Genomic DNA, 21,075 nt, shown 5'->3' with positions numbered 1-21,075 from the left:
CTTGGCACTATTGTCAAAAAATCAATTGACCTGGGGCACCTGGGTGGATCAGTTGGTTAAGCGTCTGCCTTCAGCTCAGGTCATGACCGCAGCGTCCTAGGATCAAACCCTGTGTAGGGTTCCCTGCTCAGTGGGGAGTCTGCTTCTCCCTCTCTGTCTGCCCTACCCCCCACCCCCGCTTGTGTTCTCTGTCTCAAATAAATAAAAAATAAAATCTTAAAAAAAAAAAAAGCATTCTACAAGATGTCCTTTTCTTCTTGACCAGGAATTACCTGTAATTCATATGTAAATATCTCGGTTAAAAAATTCTTCCAGAGGCCCCTGGGCGGCTCAGTGGAACAGCATCTGACTCTTGATTTTGGCTCAGGTCATGATCTTGGGGTCATGGGATTGAGCCCCTTTCCAGGCTCCACAGAGCCTGAGTGTGGAGTCTCTTTGTCCTCTTCCCTTTGCTCTTCCCCTGCTTGCGCGTGTGCTCACTCTCTCTCTCTAAACTAATTAAAATCTGGGACGCCTGGGTGGCTCAGTCAGTTAAGTCACTGCCTTTGGCTCAGGTCATGATTCCAAGGTTCTGGGATCGAGTCCTGCATCAGGCTCCTTGCTCAGTGGGGAGCCTGCTTCTCCCTCTGCCTGCCGCTCCCCCTGCTTGCTCAGTCTCTCGCTCTCTGACAAATAAATAAAATCTTTAAAATAAATAAACTAATTAAAATCTTAAAAAAAATCTTCCTTCTGGGGCACCTGGGGGACTCAGTCCATTAAGCACCCAACTCTTGATTTTGGCTCAGGTCATGATCTCAGGGTCGTGAGATGGGAGCCCTGAATAGAGCTCTGTGCATCTCAGGTAGTCTGCTTCTCTCCCTCTCCCTCTGTCCCTCCCCCCGAGCTCGTGTACATGCATGCGCTCTCTCTAAAATAACTAAATAAAACCTTTAAAGAAAATGGTTAAGATGAAAAATTTTAGGGCAACTCTCTCGGTCCCCTCCCTCTTTGGGAGGTTTGTACTATCACTCCATAAACTTTGCTTTGCTGCCCACCAAAAATTTTTTTAAAAAAGACAGGTTTTATGTTATGTGTTTTTTACTATAATAAAAAAATCTTCCTTATGATAATGATTTATGGTTTTCAGTGCCTCAAACTTCCAGGTACTTTCTTATAAATGTGCTTTAGTCTACCTCTGGGATCCAAAATCAAATATGGTTCCTAAAATGTATTCTCTTTAGCATAGAGTGGGATTACCATTACTCTCATTCTAAAGGATACATTTCTGTTCCTGTGGCCTGATATTACATGACCCTGAGGTGAGGGTAAAGGTGCTGCAAGCCAGGCAGTCACAGTGTACAGTGGGTGCATCTTAGATTTATCCCTTAGGTCTTGTTCAAACATGGACCCAAGTGCAGCACTCTAGTATATCCCTTACAGCATTCATTTTATTAGATTTAGTCCAACTCTTTGCAGCCTATCAGTATCTCTTTTGGTTCTGATTCTGTGGTATCTTGTATTCATTATGCCTCCAAGTTTACAGTCAACCAGAAACTTGATATATTTACTTATTACAGCTTCAACGAAAGCCACTGATAAAAAAAAAACAAAAAGCTAAAGGAGCCCCACAACATACCACTGGGAACCTCTTTCTGGTCTGACACAAATTCATACCTTTTGGGTGTTCTAACCTACTGCTCCATTGTATACAACAAAATACTGAGAAAGATTTTATTAAATGTTTTTCTGAAAACTATTTTATGTCAACAAATGCCATGAAAGAAATAAGCAAAGAGAAGCACATGAATGTATTTCTCTATTGCTTTCTCCAATGTACTGTTGGCCGTTTTTTGGTTTACTTTTTATTTTGGAGTAGAGATTCACAGGAAGTTACAAAAAAAAAAAAAAAAAAACATAGGAAGGTCCCATATACCCCTCACCAGTTTTCTCTGGTGGTTAATATCTTGCCTAACCGGGGCGCCTGGGTGGCTCAGTTGGTTAAGCGACTGCCTTCAGCTCAGGTCATGATCCTGGAGTCCCAGGATCGAGTCCCACATCGGGCTCCCTGCTCGGCGGGGAGTCTGCTTCTCCCTCTGACCCTCCCCCCTCTCATGCGCGCTCTCTCTCTCTCTCTCAAATAAATAAATAAAATCTTTAAAAAAAATATCTTGCATAACTGTAATATACCATCAAAATCAGGAAATCGACAGTGGTACAATTCAAAGCTTATTCAGATTTCACTGTGTTTCTGTGTAAGCACACATGTGTGTGTATAGTTCTAAGCAATTTTACCACCTATGTAGTTTTGTGTCACCACCACCACCACATTCAAGATACAGAGCTGTTTGAAACAGACTCATAAATACAGAGAACAAAATCGTGGTTGTCAGAAGGGAGATGGGTAAAATGAGCAAAACAGGTGAAGGGGATCAAGAAGAACTTCTAGCTATAAAATAAATTAGTCACAGAGATGTAAGGATGTAAAGTACAGCACAGGGAAAATGATCAGTAATAACTGTAATAACTTTGTATGGTGATGGATGGTAACTACACTTACCATGGTGAGCATTTCATAATGTATATAAATGTCAAATAGCTATGTGGTACACCTAAAACTACTATATTGTATGTCAATTATACTTCAATAATAATAATGATGATGATGATGATGATAAAAAAAGATAAAGAGCTGTTCCACAGCCTCCAATGTTACATCCTGCTATTTAATAAATAATTGGGATGCCTGGGTGGCTCAGTTGTTTAAGCGTCCAACTCTTGGTTTCAGCTCAGGTGATGACCCTAGGTCCTGAGATAGGACTCCGTATCAGGTTCTGCACTTAGTAGGGAGCCTGTTTGGGGATTCTCTCCCTCTGCCCCTCCCTCTGCTTGTGGGCACATGCATGTGTGTACACACCCTCTCTCTAATAAATAAATAAATCTTAAAATAAATAACAAAGAAGCACATCTATTACTCTCACAAAGTTGCATTAATACTTTGACAAGTGGGGTGCCTGGTGGCTCAGTTGGTTAAGCGACTGCCTTCAGCTCAGGTCATGATCCCCAAGTCCCAGGATCAAGTCCCGCATCAGGCTCTCTGCTCGGTGGGGAGTCTGCTTCTCCCGCTGACCCATTCCCCTCTCATGCTCTCTCTCACACTCTCAAATAAATAAATAAAATCTTAAAAAAAAATACTTTGGCAATTGTATTTTGATATAATTGGTTTCCTTTATAATCCTACGTATTTGATTTTATGCTTTCAAAAGTGTTCTGAGATGGGGTCAGTAGGATTCACTAGACTGCCAAAGGAACTCATGACTTAAAACAAGTAGAGTCCCCCCTACCCTCAAAAGCAGAGCCCATGCTAGAGAGGGAATTCAGGTAACAGGTATGATTTGGTCTGATGACCTTTAAACTCTCCTCTAATCCTGGATTAGAAAAGCAAGCATAGTTTCATTCTGTGCTTTCATAACAGCACAGAACGTCTCTTAACTGTCTTCTCCTTAACCAACTCACTTGATTCACCGATTCTCTCCCTACCTTTGCAAATCGTTCCAACTGATGTGGTGGCAAACTGCGTACTCGTAGCTAATGGGCAACACCTGAGTGTCTACTCCACCAGCTGTGTTGGATGTTCACCAAGAGTCAGGTGTATACACTGCCCTTACAAGCTATTTGTATTGTTAATAAGAACTATATATAATTAATAAACAGCGAAACATGTATGTGAAAACAAAGTTATTGCTTCGTGAAATTTAGACTGATTACTTCTGAAAGACTCAAAATTAAGTTACTAGAAAAAGAAAACACCTGCTGCTGGGCGCCTGGGTGGCTCAGATGGTTAAGCGTCTGCCTTTGGCTCAGGTCATGATCCCAGGGTCCTGGGATCGAGTCCCACATCAGGCTCCCTGCTCCTTGGGAGCCTGCTTCTCCCTCTGCCTCTCTCTCTCTCTCTGTCTCTCATGAATAAATAAATAAAAAGTTTAAAAAAAAAAACCTGCTGCTAATATAAAGTGTGGCAGAATAAGTGTAAGAGATTGAGGAAAAATGTAAACAACAGAAAGATTCTATTTTTGGAATGCTTTACGAGTATCTTTAAGCTCTTTTTCCACTTAAAAGAAACTGCAACCAGAAACCTCAGATTATACATTATAGATGTGCTCTGTATAAAAAGTTACATGACTCCCATCAGCAGACTTTTATGAAAACAAATAAAAGCCAAAAACTCTTAGTCCCACACCAAAAGACTGGACAGTGAATGTGTTTTTAAATATTTTAAGGTAAATTAAAAAAAATGAAATCTTGCTGTCTGCAATGATGTGGATGGAACTAGAGGGTGTCAAGCTAAGTGAAATAAGTCAATCAGAGAAAGACAATTACCATATGATCTCACTCATATGTGGAATTTAAGAAACAAAACAGAGGATCATAGGGGAAGAGAGGAAAAAAAAATAAAACAAGATGAAATCAGAGAGGGAGACAAACCTTAAGAGATTCTTAATCATAGGAAGCAAACTGAGGGTTCCTGGAGGGGAGGATGGGGTAACTGGACATGAAGGAGGGCATTTAATGTGATGTGATGAGCACTGGGTGTTATAAGACTGATGAATCACTGACCTCTACCTCTGAAACCCATAATACATTATATGTTAATTAATTGAATTTAAATAAATATTTTAAGGTAAAATAAAATATTAAACCATGTATCCTCTTCTGTGATTCTATGCTATCCCTGGCTTTTTCAATTATTATTTAAGCTCTGGTCTGACAACACTGAGTAATAAAATTTCTATTATGTTAATGTCAGAATCAGGCAAACTTGTACTAAACATATGCTGAAACTCAACACGTGGAGAGACAGGCTTGGTTTTAAGTCATATTTAGTCTTGAAAGAAGAAATTAGAATTCACTAACAAACAAAGTAGGCAATACATTTGAGAGCAATTTGTTGGAGTTCTATTTTCTTTTACATTGTTTTGTTTGTACTTAAGTTTTCTGCTCTTCATTAAGGTACATGATATCGTGTTAAAGAAGAGCAGTATTTTACTATTTTGGTTCAAAAATCTTCCCTGTCTCATATAACAAAACTTATTTCAGTGCTTCTGAAACTCTTTACCCGAAATATCAAGAAAGTGAAATCATAATGCCATAGCTAGGGAGATCTGACGATGTGGCCCAAAAGCTACAAGTTAAAAGTTTAAGTCTCACATACCCATCTTTCTTCTTCTATTATTTTTTATTTTTTTAAAGATTTTATTTATTTATTTATTTGACAGAGACATAGCGAGAGAGGGAACACAAGCATGGGGAGTGGGAGAGGGAGAAGCAGGCTTCCTGCCGAGCAGGGAGCCCAATGCGGGGCTCGATCCCAGGACCCTGGGATCATGAACTGAGCTGAAGGCAGACGCTTAAGGACTGAGCCACCCAGGCGCCCTTTCTTCTTCTTCTTTTGTTTTTAAAGTAATCTCTCTGCCTAACATGGGGCTGGAACTCACAATTCTGAGAACAAGAGTCACATGCTCTACTGACTGAGCCAGCCAGATGGCTTGCCTCTTTCAAATGTGTGTAAATTTGGCATTATATTCTATGATTTATCTATATTTGTTTCACTATTTAAAAGCCTTTTATTCTTCTTTAAATCATCCAATTAAAAACTTGATGGGCCCCACTTATTCTGTGGCTTCGAAGACCTCTCTGTATACCACTGTGCACTCTTGTAACAGAAGCCTGGGCTCAATCAATGCAACACAATTTCCATTTCCATTTCAACTTGTGTTGAATGAAAAGAGAAATTCAATTTCAATTTCTGGAGAAGTGTTGTAAGGGACTGGGCAATCCCATACATGAATCAACAAGGACAGAGGGAAATCTAACAAACAGCCAAGGAAAGGAGGCAAGAGGAATGGGGACAAAAGTTAAATCTTGCACTAAGCCAGCTGTCTAAGCCTACTTGAGTCACATCCAGTATCCATCAAATTCTTAGATCAGCTGAGACTGCCATTCTTCCTTACAGGTGGGGCTAGGTCTTATTCACTGTTGTTGCTCTAGCACTCACCGCACTGCCTGGTGCACAGTAAGCATTCTGTGAATTTTAAGGATAATATTAGCAGCTAAGTTCTTATTGCCAGGTACTTCACATACTTTAACTCATTTAATCATCACAACATCCTTATGCGAAACCCCTTAACATCCCATTTTAGGGACGCCTGGGTGGCTCAGTTGGTTAAGCGACTGCCTTCGGCTCAGGTCATGATCCTGGAGTCCCGGGATCGAGTCCCACATCGGGCTCCCTGCTCAGCAGGGAGTCTGCTTCTCCCTCTGACCCTCTTCCCTCTCATGCTCTCTATCTCTCATTCTCTCTCTCAAATAAATAAATAAAATCTTTAAAAAAAAAAAATCCCATTTTACACAAGAGGAAACCAAGGCCCAAAGATTTTAAATAATTTACGCAGTCACATGGCCAAAAAGCAGCAGAGCTGGGATCCGAACTCAGTCCGTGTAATTAATCACTATGCTCTTGTAAATACTTGCTCAATGAATGAATGAGTAAATAAATGATTTATAAATGCAAATGAAAGCAAATATTTTAAGTCAGAAAACTTTATCTCCTTACAGTGCAGTTTGTTGCTTCGGCTATTGAGTGGCTCTGGTCCATTCACATCTTTGCTCTTTTCGTTATCCTCAATAGGTCGAAAATGAGCCAAAGTTCTCATGAATCCACGGAAGTTTACCTGGTCCTCTCTGATTGGGAAACAGAATAAACAGAACACCATCTCAATCAGGGTGATTCTTTGTTATGAATCCAATATATTGGCAACAGTTTTAGCTAGAGTGGCCTGAAAGTCTATTTAATGAGGTCTTTCCCCATATGCACAATTCTTTAGGACTCATAAAATACCTTCATTAAGCATCACCCCCACCTTGTAAGGTAGGTATTATTTTTCCCACATTATAAATAATTAATCAGACTTAGAGAGGTAACAGAACTCAGCAGAGTTACCTACTCAAGTTCCTTATAGCTCTTTTCCCAAAAGGGATTTCAAGTAGCATTAGGGCTACACTATCAGGCAAGCCAGCACTTGAACTCACTGCTTCAAACTCTACAGCAAGCAGTAAAAATTAGCTATGTCAACCCAATGACTTCCCAGCCATCTCTCATGTTTCGCCTGCACTCACATACACCTAGTGATATTTTAAGGTTGAAGTGGAAATGCAGCTTTTAAAATAAATATTTTGCTATGAAAGCAATAAATACATTTTTGGAAATTTGGGGGGGAAAGTAGAAAGAAAATACCACTCCTAGCTCTAGCAATTACTATTACTGTTAATATCTTTTCTTCTACTCATTTTTCTATGTTTTTTGGATAATTGTGAACATACTGCATATACAATTTCCTATCCTTTTTTAAACTTTTAAGCATGTCTTCAATCAATATAAACACTTTGAAACATTTTAAATGTCTGCAAAATAATTGTGTTACTTATTATGATTTTATTATCCCCTCACAAGTGGATAGATGTCTCATGATTATAATTTTGGGAAGACTCTTGTATAAAGCTTTTCTGGAACTTAAGACTAGAAAAAATCTTTCTATTGTGCCACAGGCAAATCAGTAACTCTGTGAGAAATAATTCTAAAACTTGAATGAACAACATACTTCAAAGAAGTATAACCAATGTGACATAGTTATTTATCTATGGCAATCATGGAAAGAACAGGTTGTGTGGTTCCTGTGACTACCTAAAAGTAAATTCCAGTCTTTTATTGCACCACTGAATCGTGCTATGCCAGGCAGACACACACATCAGACTTTCTAAGGGTGGATTTCAAAAGCTAGCTCATGAGCCCACTGTACTCAAAAGAATGACTGTTAGTTTTTCAAGTTAGCTAGGTTGCTAATGGAGCAGTAGATATGAGGAATCAACTAATGTGGAATAAGATTTGAGTCATATGCCAGAACAACAGATTAATGAGTACAAATATTGCCATTGGTCTGAGTAAAAGGAAACTAAATATCAATGCTCCACTTTCAAATCTCATTAAAAAAAAATTCCACTTGCATAAGACTAGAGAAGAAACAAAAAACCCAGAAACTGAGGATCTGTATCTTCTTAGAGTAAGAAGCAGAAGTGCAGCCTGCCGAGAGCTTGGTAGTGCAGCCCAGTCCAGGCCTCAGCTTCCTCATGTACACCTGCCTCATGTCCTCAGCAGAACGTTGCATAGGATGGCAGGCGACACTGCAGTCAAAACCGCTTCCCACAAACTGCTTTTTCTGATAACCAATGGTTACTATGGAATTCTGAAAAAAATGTTGGCAAAATGACTCTACTGGGTTTACTTTTCACTGCAAAAGGTTTGGATACAAAGCATAGATGTGTAAGTTATCTCCGAACAGGGTCAATGCTCTGCATGGGCTAAGGAGGAAGTAGGAAAAAAACACAAGATTTCAGCACAAAAACCACACCTGAAACAAACAGGGCAGTTCACGGAGAGAAAAGGGAGAAAATGAAGATGAGGGGGCAGGAGATTCCTCATGGTCAACACGAATCTGAAGAGAGCAGGTCTGTTTGATTCAATTCCTGTCTTCACACAAACTAGCTGCTAGTCCTCCCCCTCTGTCACTCAGCTTTACTGAATGCCCAAATTCTCAACTTGCAAATTCTTTTGCTCTCAGTTTAGAGTTCTAAAATTTCCTCTCCATTTTATCTGATAATATCTTCACTGACATTTAGTCTCATTATTAAGAAATTGGCAACCACTGAACTTTTTAAAGTCCTTTGGGTCATACAGATAAGTCACAAGGAACCAGGAAGAAACTGTTGAAGAGATTACTTAAAATAATATAACATAATAAAGCTTTATTCAGAAAAAGGTACCGAATCAAATTGATAAATATTTACTCAGTACTCTGAAGTCAGTGTATTACGTAGTGAAGCATATCAAAAGCCTAGTTCTACATTAGACAAACCCAAGTCTATTGGCAAACTGTGTGTGTGGTGGAGGGGACTGTATCCTTAGCCAATGTTGTAAAGGAAAAATAAAGGCTGTGGAAATGTTCCACATTAAAGGAGGCCAAAGAAACATGACAACTGACCCAGCCTGGATCCTGTACTGGACAGGGGGAAAGTGCTATAAAGAAGATTAAAACAGGAATATGATTGATATATTAGAACAAAATAGACAATGGGAGAAACAGGTGAAGGGGGTCAAAGGGTATACACTCCCAGTTATAAGAGGAGTAAGTTCTGGGGATGTCATGTAGAGCATGGTGACTATAGGTAACAATACTGTGCGGTACATTTCAAAGTTGCTAGGAAAGTGGATTATAAAAGTTCTCATCATACAAAAACAGTAACTATGTAAGGTGATAAATGCATTAACCTTACTGTGATAATCACAATATGTACATATATAAAACCACTGTGCTGTATACCTTAAACTTAAACAATATGACAATTATTTCTCAATAAAGCTGGAAAAAAGAATACAATACATAATATTTTACATTAGTATTACAGCAGCTGATAGGTGTTGTAGGTGTAAATTACACACAAGATTTCAAAGACTTAATATTAAAAAGAATGTAATATATTAGTAATTTAAATATATTGATTACATATTAAATGAAATTTTAAATACACTGGATAAATAAAATATATATATTGACAGCGTTAACTTGTTTTTTACTTTTTTTATGTGGGTACTAGAAAATTTATAATCCTGTACATGACTTGATTATAATTTCATTGGCTGGAACACAAGGAGACAGAGAGCACATGCCAATGAGGCAAAAGGTTAACGATGTAACAAGAGATGACTCTGGGTGAAAGAAATACAGGAGTTCTTTGTATTATTTTCAATTTTAGCAACTTTTCTATAAACTTGAAATTATTTCCAAATAAAAGTTTTAAAAAATTTTAGTTTTACATTAAAGCTAAACAGAGATTAAAGACAGAATTTTGAAAATAGGCTCATATACCTCTTTGAAGAGATATTCTAGATATGACCAAGTTAAGGATGCCCAATATAATCAGGAGGATCGTGGTTTAAAATGACCCAACCAATAACATTATTCCAGATTTGCCTCAGAAAGGAACCCAACAACTGCAGGGACTTACCCCTCTGGAAAGAAGGCATTGATAATCCGGTCCCCCAATGGGTTGATGGCAAGTTCTGGAATTCGCTGGAAATCTTCCCGGCTGCCAAGAGAATCACCTTGAGTTAGAGACTACTGGCCCTTAGCAGGAACTCATTCAGTCATGCAAGAGTAGAACCTAGCAAGAATATTACCTCGTGGAATTTACTTCTGTGGCAAATTATACCAAATAACTGCAAAGAATAGCACTTTAGCAGCTGCCAAGCGTTTCTTGCACCAACTCAAGAGTGGAAGAAGCCAGATTTGACTACGCCACATTCCAGTGAATTCAGCACACAAGTTACGTCAATAAAACAACTAACAAGCAAATACTGAGCTGTCCCTGTAAATCATTCTTTGAACATTACCATTTTGTACTTAGTTATTAAGTTTGGAGAGTGAAGAGCAATGCAAACTATCAACACCATAGAGCTTGTGTATAGTAGCAAAAATCCTGTATCCTTGGTAAGATCTACAACACCTATGAAATGCAAGGAATTCTTAAGGCAATATCCAAGGAAAGAATAAAGTGTGACAACTAATTGATTTCCATCCTTCCTTGCTCTGATTCTGGCCTTTTCTCCATTTGCCTTCTACAGACTCAGACCACAGAAATAATTAAGCCTTGAATGTGGCAAGAGCAGTCATCCTCTCACAACTTGGAAGTTATGCTGAAATGAATATTATTAGTCACCATTCACTGTACACACATCATGTGCCGCTCTGGGTATACACATTATCTCATTTCTTCAGGCCAACATTTTATCTGTACTCTTTTCAAGTTGAGGAAACTGAGAGTCAGTGAGATAAAGTAACCTGCCCAGTGCTATGAGCTAGTAAGTGGCACAACTCGGATTTAAATCTAAATTTAAATTTAAGTCACAGCACATGGCCTTTTTTCTAAAAAAAAAACAAAAAACAAAAAACAAAAAACCACATTTCTGGGGCGCCTGGCTGGCCCAGATGGTGGAGAGTGTGACTCTTGAGTTTGAGGCCCATGTTGGGTGTAGAGATTACTTAAAAATAAAATCTTAATAAATAAAATAAAATGGAATGAAATAGAATAGAACAAATGATTAAAAAACACAGGGCGCCTGGGTGGCTCAGTTGGTTAAGCGTCTGCCTTCAGCTTGGGTCATGATCCCAGGGTCCTGGGATTGAGTCCCACATCAGGCTCCCTGCTCCACAGGGAGCCTGCTTCTCCCTCTGCCTCTGCCTCTCTCTTTCTCTCTGTATTTCATGAATAAATAAAGTCATAAAAAAAATATCCACCCACTTCTTGGGGTGCCTGGGTGACCGAGTTTGTTAAGCATCGAACTTCAGGTCAGGCTATGATCCCAGGGTTGAGGGATCCAGCTGCACAGGGCTCTGCACTCAGCGGGGAGTCTCCTCCAGGTTCGATCCCTCTACCTCGCCAACCCCCCTTGCTCTCTCTCTTTCACTCTCTCAAATAAATAAATAAAATCTTTTAAAAAAATTATTCATTTATTTTAGAAAGAGCGAGAACATGAGCAGGGGGAGGGGCTGAGGAAGAAGCAGACTCCCCACTGAGCAGGGAGCTCAACTATGGGCTCAATCCCAGGACCCCGGGATTACACCCTGAGCTGAAGGCAGATGCTCAGCCAACTGAGCCACCCAGGTGCCCCAATAAACACACACACACACACACACACACACACACACACACACACACACACACACACACGCTCAGCCAACTGAGCCACCCAGGTGCCCCAATAAACACATACACACACACACACACACACACACACACACACACACACACGCTCAGCCAACTGAGCTACCCAGGTGCCCCAACACACACACACACACACACACACACACACACACGCTCAGCCAACTGAGCTACCCAGGTGCCCCAACACACACACACACACACACACACACACACACACACACACACACACACACACACACACACACACACACACACACCTTTCCCATATTAAACATTCTGAAAGAAAGGTGCTCTCCCAAAAAATATTCAAAAAATGTTTTCTAAAAACTTCTTAGTTTATATTCTGTGCCAAATATATAAAGCTGTCTGTAACATATCTGTGCTGTCTCCTCAAAAATATGAATGTCATGAAGGACAGAGGAAGGCAGAAGATTGTTCCAGATCATAGGAGACTAAAAGATATACAACTGAACTCAATGCATGACCTAGGCTAGGAATAACATTGCTACAAAGGACATTACTGAGCCAATAGGTAAAAATGGAACACAGGCCATACAGAATATGGAATTATATAATAGTACTGTATCAAAACGAAATTTCTTGACTTTGACACAAGAATGTGACACTAAGGTATGTGGCAAAATATTAACAATTGGTAAATCTGGGTATCAGGTATGTGGAAGTTCTTTGTATTATTCTTGGAACTTTTCTGTAAGTTTGAAATTATTTCTAGGTAAGAAGTAAAAAAAGAAAAATAAAACTCAAACGAACCTGATTCTTGCCTTCAAGACATTTACTAACAGAAGAGATAAAACTTATTCCTCTACCCCCTTTTACTAAGTGCAAAGGAAATCCTTATTTTAATTAATTTATTTTTTTAATCTTTTTTTTTTTTTTTTAGATTTATTTACTTATTCATCAGAGAGAGAGAGAGCACAAGCAGGGGGAGCGGCAGGCAGAGAGAGAAGCAGGCTCCCCGCTACACAAGGAGCCTGATGCAGGACTCGATCCCAGGACCCTGGGATCATGACCTGAGCCAAAGGCCAATGCTTATCCGACTGCACCACTCAGGCATCCCAATATCCCTATTTTATCCAGAAGCCTTCAATACTCTGTTTCTCTTAGAACGGTTTAACATTTAGATGGTGCTGAATTAATTCAAGAAGCTCATCTTCAACACATCTGGTGGTGACACAGGTCAAAACTGACCTGGGTGGGCGCCTGGGTGCTCAGTCGTTAAGCATCTGCCTTCGGCTCAGGTCATGATCCCAGGGTCCTGGGATCGAGCCCCGCATTGGGCTCCCTGCTCCACGGGAAGCCTACTTCTCCCTCTCCCGCTCCCCCTGCTTGTGTTTCCTCTTTCACTGTGCCTCTGTCAAATAAATAAAGAAAATCTTAAAAAAAACTGACCTGGGGACTAAATGTAAAGCTCTGGAACAATAACTCTGAATTCTAATCTTCCTTGATCACTTCGGGTAGTAATTTTTTAATCAATGAATGAACCAGAAGAAGCCATTGCTTAAGATGCTAAAAGATAAAGGAAATTATGGAGGTCCTGAATTATTTGATTCCACAAACATGTACTAAGCTCTTATTACATAACTCGTTCTGTAATACAAAGTCCGCATTATCACCCAAAGTGGCTCCTCTTCTTTGACAGAGGTTAAGAAACAGTAACTACTCCCTTTTAAATGAAGATTAAGGCTCATTTGAATTGCATAGCCACATACCTCAGCTTAATGTCTAACAAGCTGGAGTAATTTTAGCTGAGAAAAGGCACAGTTTAAATACCAGGTCTAATATCAAGTGGTGAGTACACAACCTAGCCTGAACTTCAGTCTCAAAAGGGATCTAGTCTTGGAATTCCAATGTCAATAAGACCTAAACTTGCCCTTTGACACTTTTTTTCTTTACTCTTGGAATTTAGATTGTATATACAATGCAGTTCTATAAGACCAAGAATACTGTTGATAGTATCAAAATTAAAATAAAAGTACAAAACAATACTGCTAAACAATACAGTTTGTTATTATTAGTTGTTCTATAGTAGAATGGAGATCATCTGAGCAATTTTTCTAAAACATAGCTTCTTACATTTGTCCACTAACACAGACCTAATAGAGAAAACATAGACTCTAAGCAGTCTATACACAAGTAAGATTTGTTCAAAATTTGTGTACTCATAAAAAGCATGCCAGTGTTATATTTTACCTTACAGTATACCTAGGAAAATCTTCCTCAAAGATATTTTAAGAAAAGATGTTATACCTAGAAGTAGGCAAGTCTGAGAAGAGAATCATATATAACAGCATTCTTTGTGGCCAAGAAATTCCCAGTGAAGAGTGGTTTTCCAGACCTTCACAGGCTCAGGGATGTTTGAGAGACCTAGAGTAACCAGAAGTGCCAGCTGTCTACACTGATCTTCATTATGCAAGTTCCTTCTCTTACCTGGAAATTCAGCCTCAGTTAACTGTTTATATTTCAGGCCCCAGGGTCGATGGTGAGATGACATGCATAATGAGGACATTAAAATCTGTTAAAAGGACACACTTGTGGGAACATACTCAGTTAAGAAAAGTGTTCCAGGGCCACCTGGGTGGCTCAGTCGGTTTAAGCGTCTGCCTTCAGCTCAGGTCATGATCCCAGGGTCCTGGGATCAAGTCCCATATCCAGCTCCTTGCTCAACGGGGAGTCTGCTTCTCCCTCTGCCTGCCACTCCCCTTGCTTGTGCTTTCTCTCTCTCTCTCTCTAAGAAAAGTGTTCCCTATTTAAGTGATATAATAGAAATAAATAACTTATTATTTAGATTTAGCACTGAAATGATTTCCATTATTTGAAGCATTTAATTAATAGTTTATTTATATTTTTTAGTAATCTCTACACACAACGTGGGGATCCTTTTGTCTCTACCTGCTCCCCTCCACAAAGGGTAATCATTATGCTGACTTCTAACACCATACATTAGATCAGTACAGAAGATATTTGTTTTTCTTTAAAGGTTTATATTTGAGAGAGAGAGAGAACGCGCTAGCAAACACGAGAGGGGCAGAGGGAGAAGGGGCGGAGGGAGAAGCAGACTCCCTTTCCCTATGTGAGGCTTGATCCCAAGCAACCTGGCATCACGACCTGAGCCAAAGGCAGACACTTAACTGACTGAGACACTCAGGTGCCCCAGTACAGAAGATATTTAAACAAAAGAAATCATCTTTGTATTCAGATGCTGATGAGATTCTCATCTTGACCTGACCTGCAAAGGACCGCTGCAAGACCCTTTACAAGACAGATGCTCAGGGTGCCTGGGTGGCTCAGTTGGTTAAGTGTCTGCCTTCGGCTGGGGTCATGATCTCAGGGTCCTGGGATCGAGTACCGCATGGGGCACCCTACTCAGTGGGGAGTCTGCTTCTTCTTCTCCCTCTATGTGCTCTCTTTCTCTCAAATAAATTAAGTCTTAAAAAAAAAAAAGACAGATACCCATTTCAGGAAGATCAATTTCAACAGCAGTGGTAGAAACATTTTACCCAAAATAATAGCATCTGAAGAAAATAAGATTTGTGAGGTTACAATATATTTTTTTATTCTATGAAATACAAATCTGAAAGATGATCCATGTAAAAAGAAAGTCTATAGGAAAACTGCAAATCATTTGACAAATACTGTTTACAATATTCCCTTCTTAAAGAGGCCCAATTCACTTGAGCATATTAAAGATGCCAGGAAATCCCATAAAAAAGAATCCTGTTAAACCATGCTCACAAAGTTTTGCATAAAGTTTAGTTGATAGTTTTTTCTTCTTCTTTGTATACAACACCTATTGGTAGACCAAAAAACTAGTATCCTATTAAACATAGTTTTGGGCGAATCTCTGAAAGCATCTTGGAGAAGCTCCATTTCTAACCAAAGCCTTCCATAGTTTCTGCTTTATGTTCCCACTGGGACTGACACTACAAAGGAATACAAATGCTACGGATGGTACATGCCTCTTGCTCTGTAGATCTGGCTTCAGGCCCAGGCATGGAGCATCACGGGAAGAGGAAAGTGAAGAAAATGTAAAAAGGAAATTATTTTTGCTAAAAGCCTTCTTAAGAAAGTGGGGCCTGTTCCAGGTAACAAAAGATTGGTCACTTGAGTTTGGCTAAGCACCCTGATGGGTTCTGGAAAGATCAAGACAGGACTTGAGCTGGGTTTGGCAGTAAAGGCTAGAAAGATCCATTATTATACTGTAGTATAGATTTTAAGAGTCCATCAGGTATTCTCTAAAGCTGGAGGGAGTAGAAGAGATGTGGCTGAGGAAGAGGGTAAGACAATCTAACAGATGGCCAGAGGCAGATATGGCTGTTGTCAGGAAGCATAGCCAGAGTGAAACCCCTGATAGTGGGTGATCCAACAAAATGATTTACATCTCATATGCTCGTTGTTTACTATGTAGTACAACAGGGTAATTTCTTCTTGTACTCAAGGTGGCCTGGGGCTTCTCCCATATTTGAATCCACACCACATGGAGATCAAAGCACAAATTTAGGACCTAGTGCTTTGTAAAGCTGAGTACAAAAAAATCAGTTAGATCCAGGCAGCTATGAAATAAAAAATTATCACTTTCTACCACCTCTTCTCCAAGAATATGTAGAAACAAGCACAGAGAACAGTGCCTCACACATCAGATAGTCAATAAATACCTATCAAAAGAGTGAATTAGCTCACTGGCATTCCAGAGTACGAAACAGTGTTTTAGGAATTGAGCAAATCTTAGCTAGATTTTAATGAACGGGTAAATACTAGCTGACTCCTGCAAAGTTTTCATCCTTTCTAAGAGACAGCTCCTTTTATAAGAGTCTTTCCACTGTTTTTCAGCACATAATGAAAGTGATTAAAACACACACACACACTTACATATCACTCAATTTGCACAAAGAAAAGGACTCAAAATGAATGTGAATTATATATCTTTACTCAGTGGTTAAATCTGAATTTATGAGGAAGATATAACCCCAAACTCAAGTAAATTATTCAAGTATTAGGGCTGAAAGAAAAATAAAAGGTTTCTGGGGCATCTGGCTCGCTCAGTCCCATAGAGTAAGCAACTCTTGACCTCGGGGTTGTGAGTTCGAGCCCCACATTGGGTATAGAGATTACTTAAAATCTTAAAAACAAAACAATTTTTTTCTTTTTTTTTTAAGATTTTATTTATTTATTTGAGAGAGAGAGCGTGCAAGTAGAGGGAGAAACAGAGGGGGAGGGACAAGCAGATTCTACACTAAGCCCAGAGCCAGACGCAGGGCTTGATCCCATGACCCAGAGATGATGACCTGAGCCGAAATTAAGAGTCAGATGCTCAACCAAATGAGCCACCCAGGCACCCCTGTTTTAATTTTTCAAGTGCAAATCTACATTGTCTCTTCAACAAATGGTACAGGGACAGGTAGATATCCACATGCAAAAAAAATAAAGTTTGACTTTAACCTCACACCATACATATATATATATATATATATATATATACACACACACACACACACACACACACACATATATGTATATATATAGAGTACATATATACACATACAAAATAACTCAAAATGAATCAAAGACCTAAATAGAAGAGCTAAAACTATACAACTCGTGGAAGAAAACATAGGGGTAAATCTTCATGACCTTGGATTTGGCAATGGTTTCTTAGCTATGATACCAAAAGCACATGGACCAAAAAAGAAATTAGATAAATTAGACTTCATCAAAATTTAAGACTTTTGTGCTTCAAAGAATACTACAGAGTACCAAAACAATCCACAGAATAGGAGAAAATATTTGCAAATCATGTATTTCATAAGGATCTAGTTTCTAGAATGTAGGAAGAACTCTTACAATTCAACAACAAAAAGACAAACCAATTAAAAAACAGGCAAAGGATTCGAATAGGAATTTCTCTCAAGAAGATATACAAATGGTCAACCATGAAAAGATGCTCAATAGCAACAGCCAGCAGGGAACTGCAAATCAAAACCACAATGATACACCATTCACACCTACCAGGACAGCTAGCATCAAAAGACAGTTAAGTGTTGGTGAGGATGTAGAGAAGTTTGAACCCTCAATATACTGCAGGTGGGAATGTAAAACAGTGCAGCCTCTGTGGAAAACGATTCGGTGTTCTTCAATAAATTAAGCATAAAATTACCATATGACCCACAACACTACTCCTAAGTATAAGTCCAATGAGAATTAAAACATATGTCCACACAAAAATGTTCATATAAATACTATTCATAATAACCAAAAGGTGTGAAAAACCCAAATGCCCATCAACTTATTAGCAGATAAACAAAATATGGTATATGCATACAATGGAATATTATTCAGCCATAAAATGGAATGAAGTATTGATACATGCTATATTGTTGAAGAACCTTGAGAACACCATGTTAAATGCAAGAAGCCAGTCACAGAAGGCCACCTACTGTATGATTCCATTTATATGAAATGTCCAGAGAGAGAAAAAAGTAGATTAGTGGTTGCCCCTGCCCCCGAAATAGGAAGTGACTGCTTACTGGGTACAAGGTTTCCAACCGGGGTGATGAAAATGTTCTCTAACTAGATAGTAGTAAGGGTCATACAACATTGTCAATGAACTTAATGCCAATGAATTGTATACTTTAAAATGGTAAATTTTATATTATGTATATTTTCCTCAATATAAAAAAGAAGAAAAAGCACCCAGTGTGGTCTTTGCACATGGTAGGTATTCCATAGTTGTTAATGTTATTTCATAGACATTAATGACTATACAGCATGGTTTGAGTCCATCCCAGCTTCCAGTGACAGCAGATTTTGCCCTGTACTAACATGGCCCTATGGTTTTATCAGCATTCTCTAGCTATTCTGCCTGAGGATTATGTACAAAGGCTTAGCAACTATATGCCTTCCCCCTTTATACCACACCCCACAACTGTGCTAAAAGTCTTCTAAAGAATTCCCAAACTACTTCTTGCTTCCTGCCAGCCACTAGAAAAGCTAACAGCTTCATTCTATATTAGTTAGTTAAAGCTGAGCTTGCTACTGAGAGTTAGGGTGGGAGGTGATGGTAAGGAGAGATTTCATTGGACTATGATAAGACAATTACAAATAGGAAGTGGTACAATATCACATTACTCTGAAGTCATATAATTAACTCTAGACAAGTGTTGCTCAACTTTGGCGTGTTTGCTATTTATTAAGAAGACTGATTCTTTGTTGTGGGGGGGCTGTTCTGTATTATAGGACATGTAGCTGCATTCTGGCCTCTACACACCAGACATCAACGCACGCCCCAGTCATGACAATCAAAAACGTCTCCAGATATTTTGTTGTCTAGGAGCAGAAGAGCCCTCAATTGAGAACCAATGCTCTAGACTAAAACACTGAACATCTTATCTAACATTAATACATACAAAGTAGTGTACGTTAGGGTTATGGGGCTGGAGTGGAAAATGACAGGGGAGGGCAAAACAATCTAGACCACCCTGGATTGCTATGGGTTGACTTCCTGAAAGCTAACGTGTTTGGGAAAGGGCCATGGGAAAACTCAAGTAGAGAGAGCTGAAATTTTCAAAAGGACCAGAACAATGGCCACCCAAACTTAGGGGAGTTAAGAGTAAAGGCAGAAAGCACCTAGTGATAAATGTAATGCCATTCTGCTGCTTAACTTCCTTGCGAATCCATGATGCTCAAAGACAGTGAAGAACTGGTCCCTGCCCTCTGCACTCTAGATGCCTATACCTCTGCCCTGGGGATAAAGGTTCCTGTTCAGATATTGCCCGAAAATAAAGATGGGAACTGCCTACCTGAGAGTCCCATTCTCTCCTTTGTCCAGGCTGGTGAACCGGCTGTAGAGGCGGGTGATCTGACTGTGGGAAACTAAAGAACACAAAATTAGTCCCAGCTGGCGAAGTCACCCTCCACTCAAACTGAACTCGAGTGTGGTCCTTCAGAAGTCAACTGCCTTTCTGGTCCCAGTCCACCATACACTTCAAAGAGAGTAAAATGGGGAGATGTCTCAACTCTAACTCATTTCTAGAGTGTCAAAACAGAAATTTTAAAAGCTAAAGAAAGAAAGGAGTTAGAAAATAAATAAACTGAGAGCAATCAAAATTGACTCTCAGGAATGAAGTCTAGGCTTCATTAGGACTATACATTAAATGTCAAGTGGTTAAGATTTACCAAAACAAAGCCAAATTTAGTTTAAAAGGAAACTGTAAAACTAACCTTTTTTACTTTTCTCACCTTTTCACCTGACTTAGAGGCTATTAAATGTATGCTTTGATTAAAAACACATACCTATTAATTAGTTTGATGTTTCAGGTTGGCAATGCCAGGCTGGTTAACTTGTACAGATTGGGGCAGATTCTATTTTTATCTTATTTTTTTTAAAGATTTTATTTTTATGTAATCTCTATACTCATCGTGGGGCTTGAACTCACAACCCTGAGATCAAGAGTCACAAGCTCCACCAACTGAGCCAGCCAGGTGCCCTGGGACAGATTCTATTTTTTAAAATCTGGCTTGCTCCTGCACCAAGCTTTCCTGGCTTTCTTTTCCCTCAGGACTGACATTTAGGTAAAAGATCACAGGGTCAGGTCAGCCTCTTTTCTGTGATTGCATGAGCTCCACTGAGCTCCCAGTAAAGGAATGGGCTCCCAGAAAGCAAATTAAGCAATCTGTAAAAAGATCAGGTTGTCACGAGATGATATCTACAAGGAAGCTATTTTCCTCCTAATTTTTTAACTCAAGCACAAGCTGGCAATTAAAATGAGGTAATAACTGCAGGTACACAGTAAGAATTTGAAAACGCATAAAGGAATTTCTGGGAAACAGTTTAGTTTCCCGGCTGACGGGAAGTAGGAAGGGAGAAAAAGGAGAGTTATCAAAGGGGAAAAGACAAGAGCCAAAAAGGGTGTGGTAAGTGTGGACTTTGTCCTAGGCTGTACCTTCAGGGGTTTAAAGGGGTGGCTGAAGGCATTCTGATAGTAGCCCTCCTCCCCCAGCTCAACAAAATCTACTTGCAGTTTTAGGAACAATGGGACAAAGTAAACCGGGGCACAGCGGGAGAAGCAGGAAGTGAATGGCCTGGAGCTAGGATGAGAGGACACACTAGGGGCAGCAGTGAATTCTTCAGCATCAGATTTCACCCCAAGCTGGGCTGTTGGGTACTAGCTCTCCAAAGAGAGCAGAGAAGAAGAATTAATCCCAGCCAGCCCAGAGCCAGCCCAGAGCCAGCCTAGAGCCAGCAGGTGC

At 39.5% G+C, this 21,075-nt stretch overlaps 1 protein-coding gene across 2 annotated transcripts in view; it reads right to left on the bottom strand.

Annotated features, from left to right (window-relative positions):
- CHP1 (calcineurin like EF-hand protein 1) overlaps positions 1 to 21,075 on the bottom strand; it is a 44,146-nt gene that overhangs the window by 14,407 nt on the left and 8,664 nt on the right. For both annotated transcript variants that reach the window (XM_027570565.1, XM_027570566.2), the window contains exons 2-4: positions 19,626 to 19,698; positions 10,096 to 10,176; positions 6,590 to 6,717 (exon numbers count right to left, since the gene is read on the bottom strand). In XM_027570565.1, the coding sequence (XP_027426366.1) occupies positions 6,590 to 6,717; positions 10,096 to 10,176; positions 19,626 to 19,698 (282 nt within the window). The remainder of the gene's footprint in view (positions 1 to 6,589; positions 6,718 to 10,095; positions 10,177 to 19,625; positions 19,699 to 21,075) is intronic.

Source organism: Zalophus californianus, chromosome 6 (genome assembly GCF_009762305.2).
Source record: "Zalophus californianus isolate mZalCal1 chromosome 6, mZalCal1.pri.v2, whole genome shotgun sequence".
Lineage (NCBI taxonomy): Eukaryota > Metazoa > Chordata > Mammalia > Carnivora > Otariidae > Zalophus > Zalophus californianus.
This window is presented reverse-complemented; position numbering and strand designations above follow the sequence as displayed.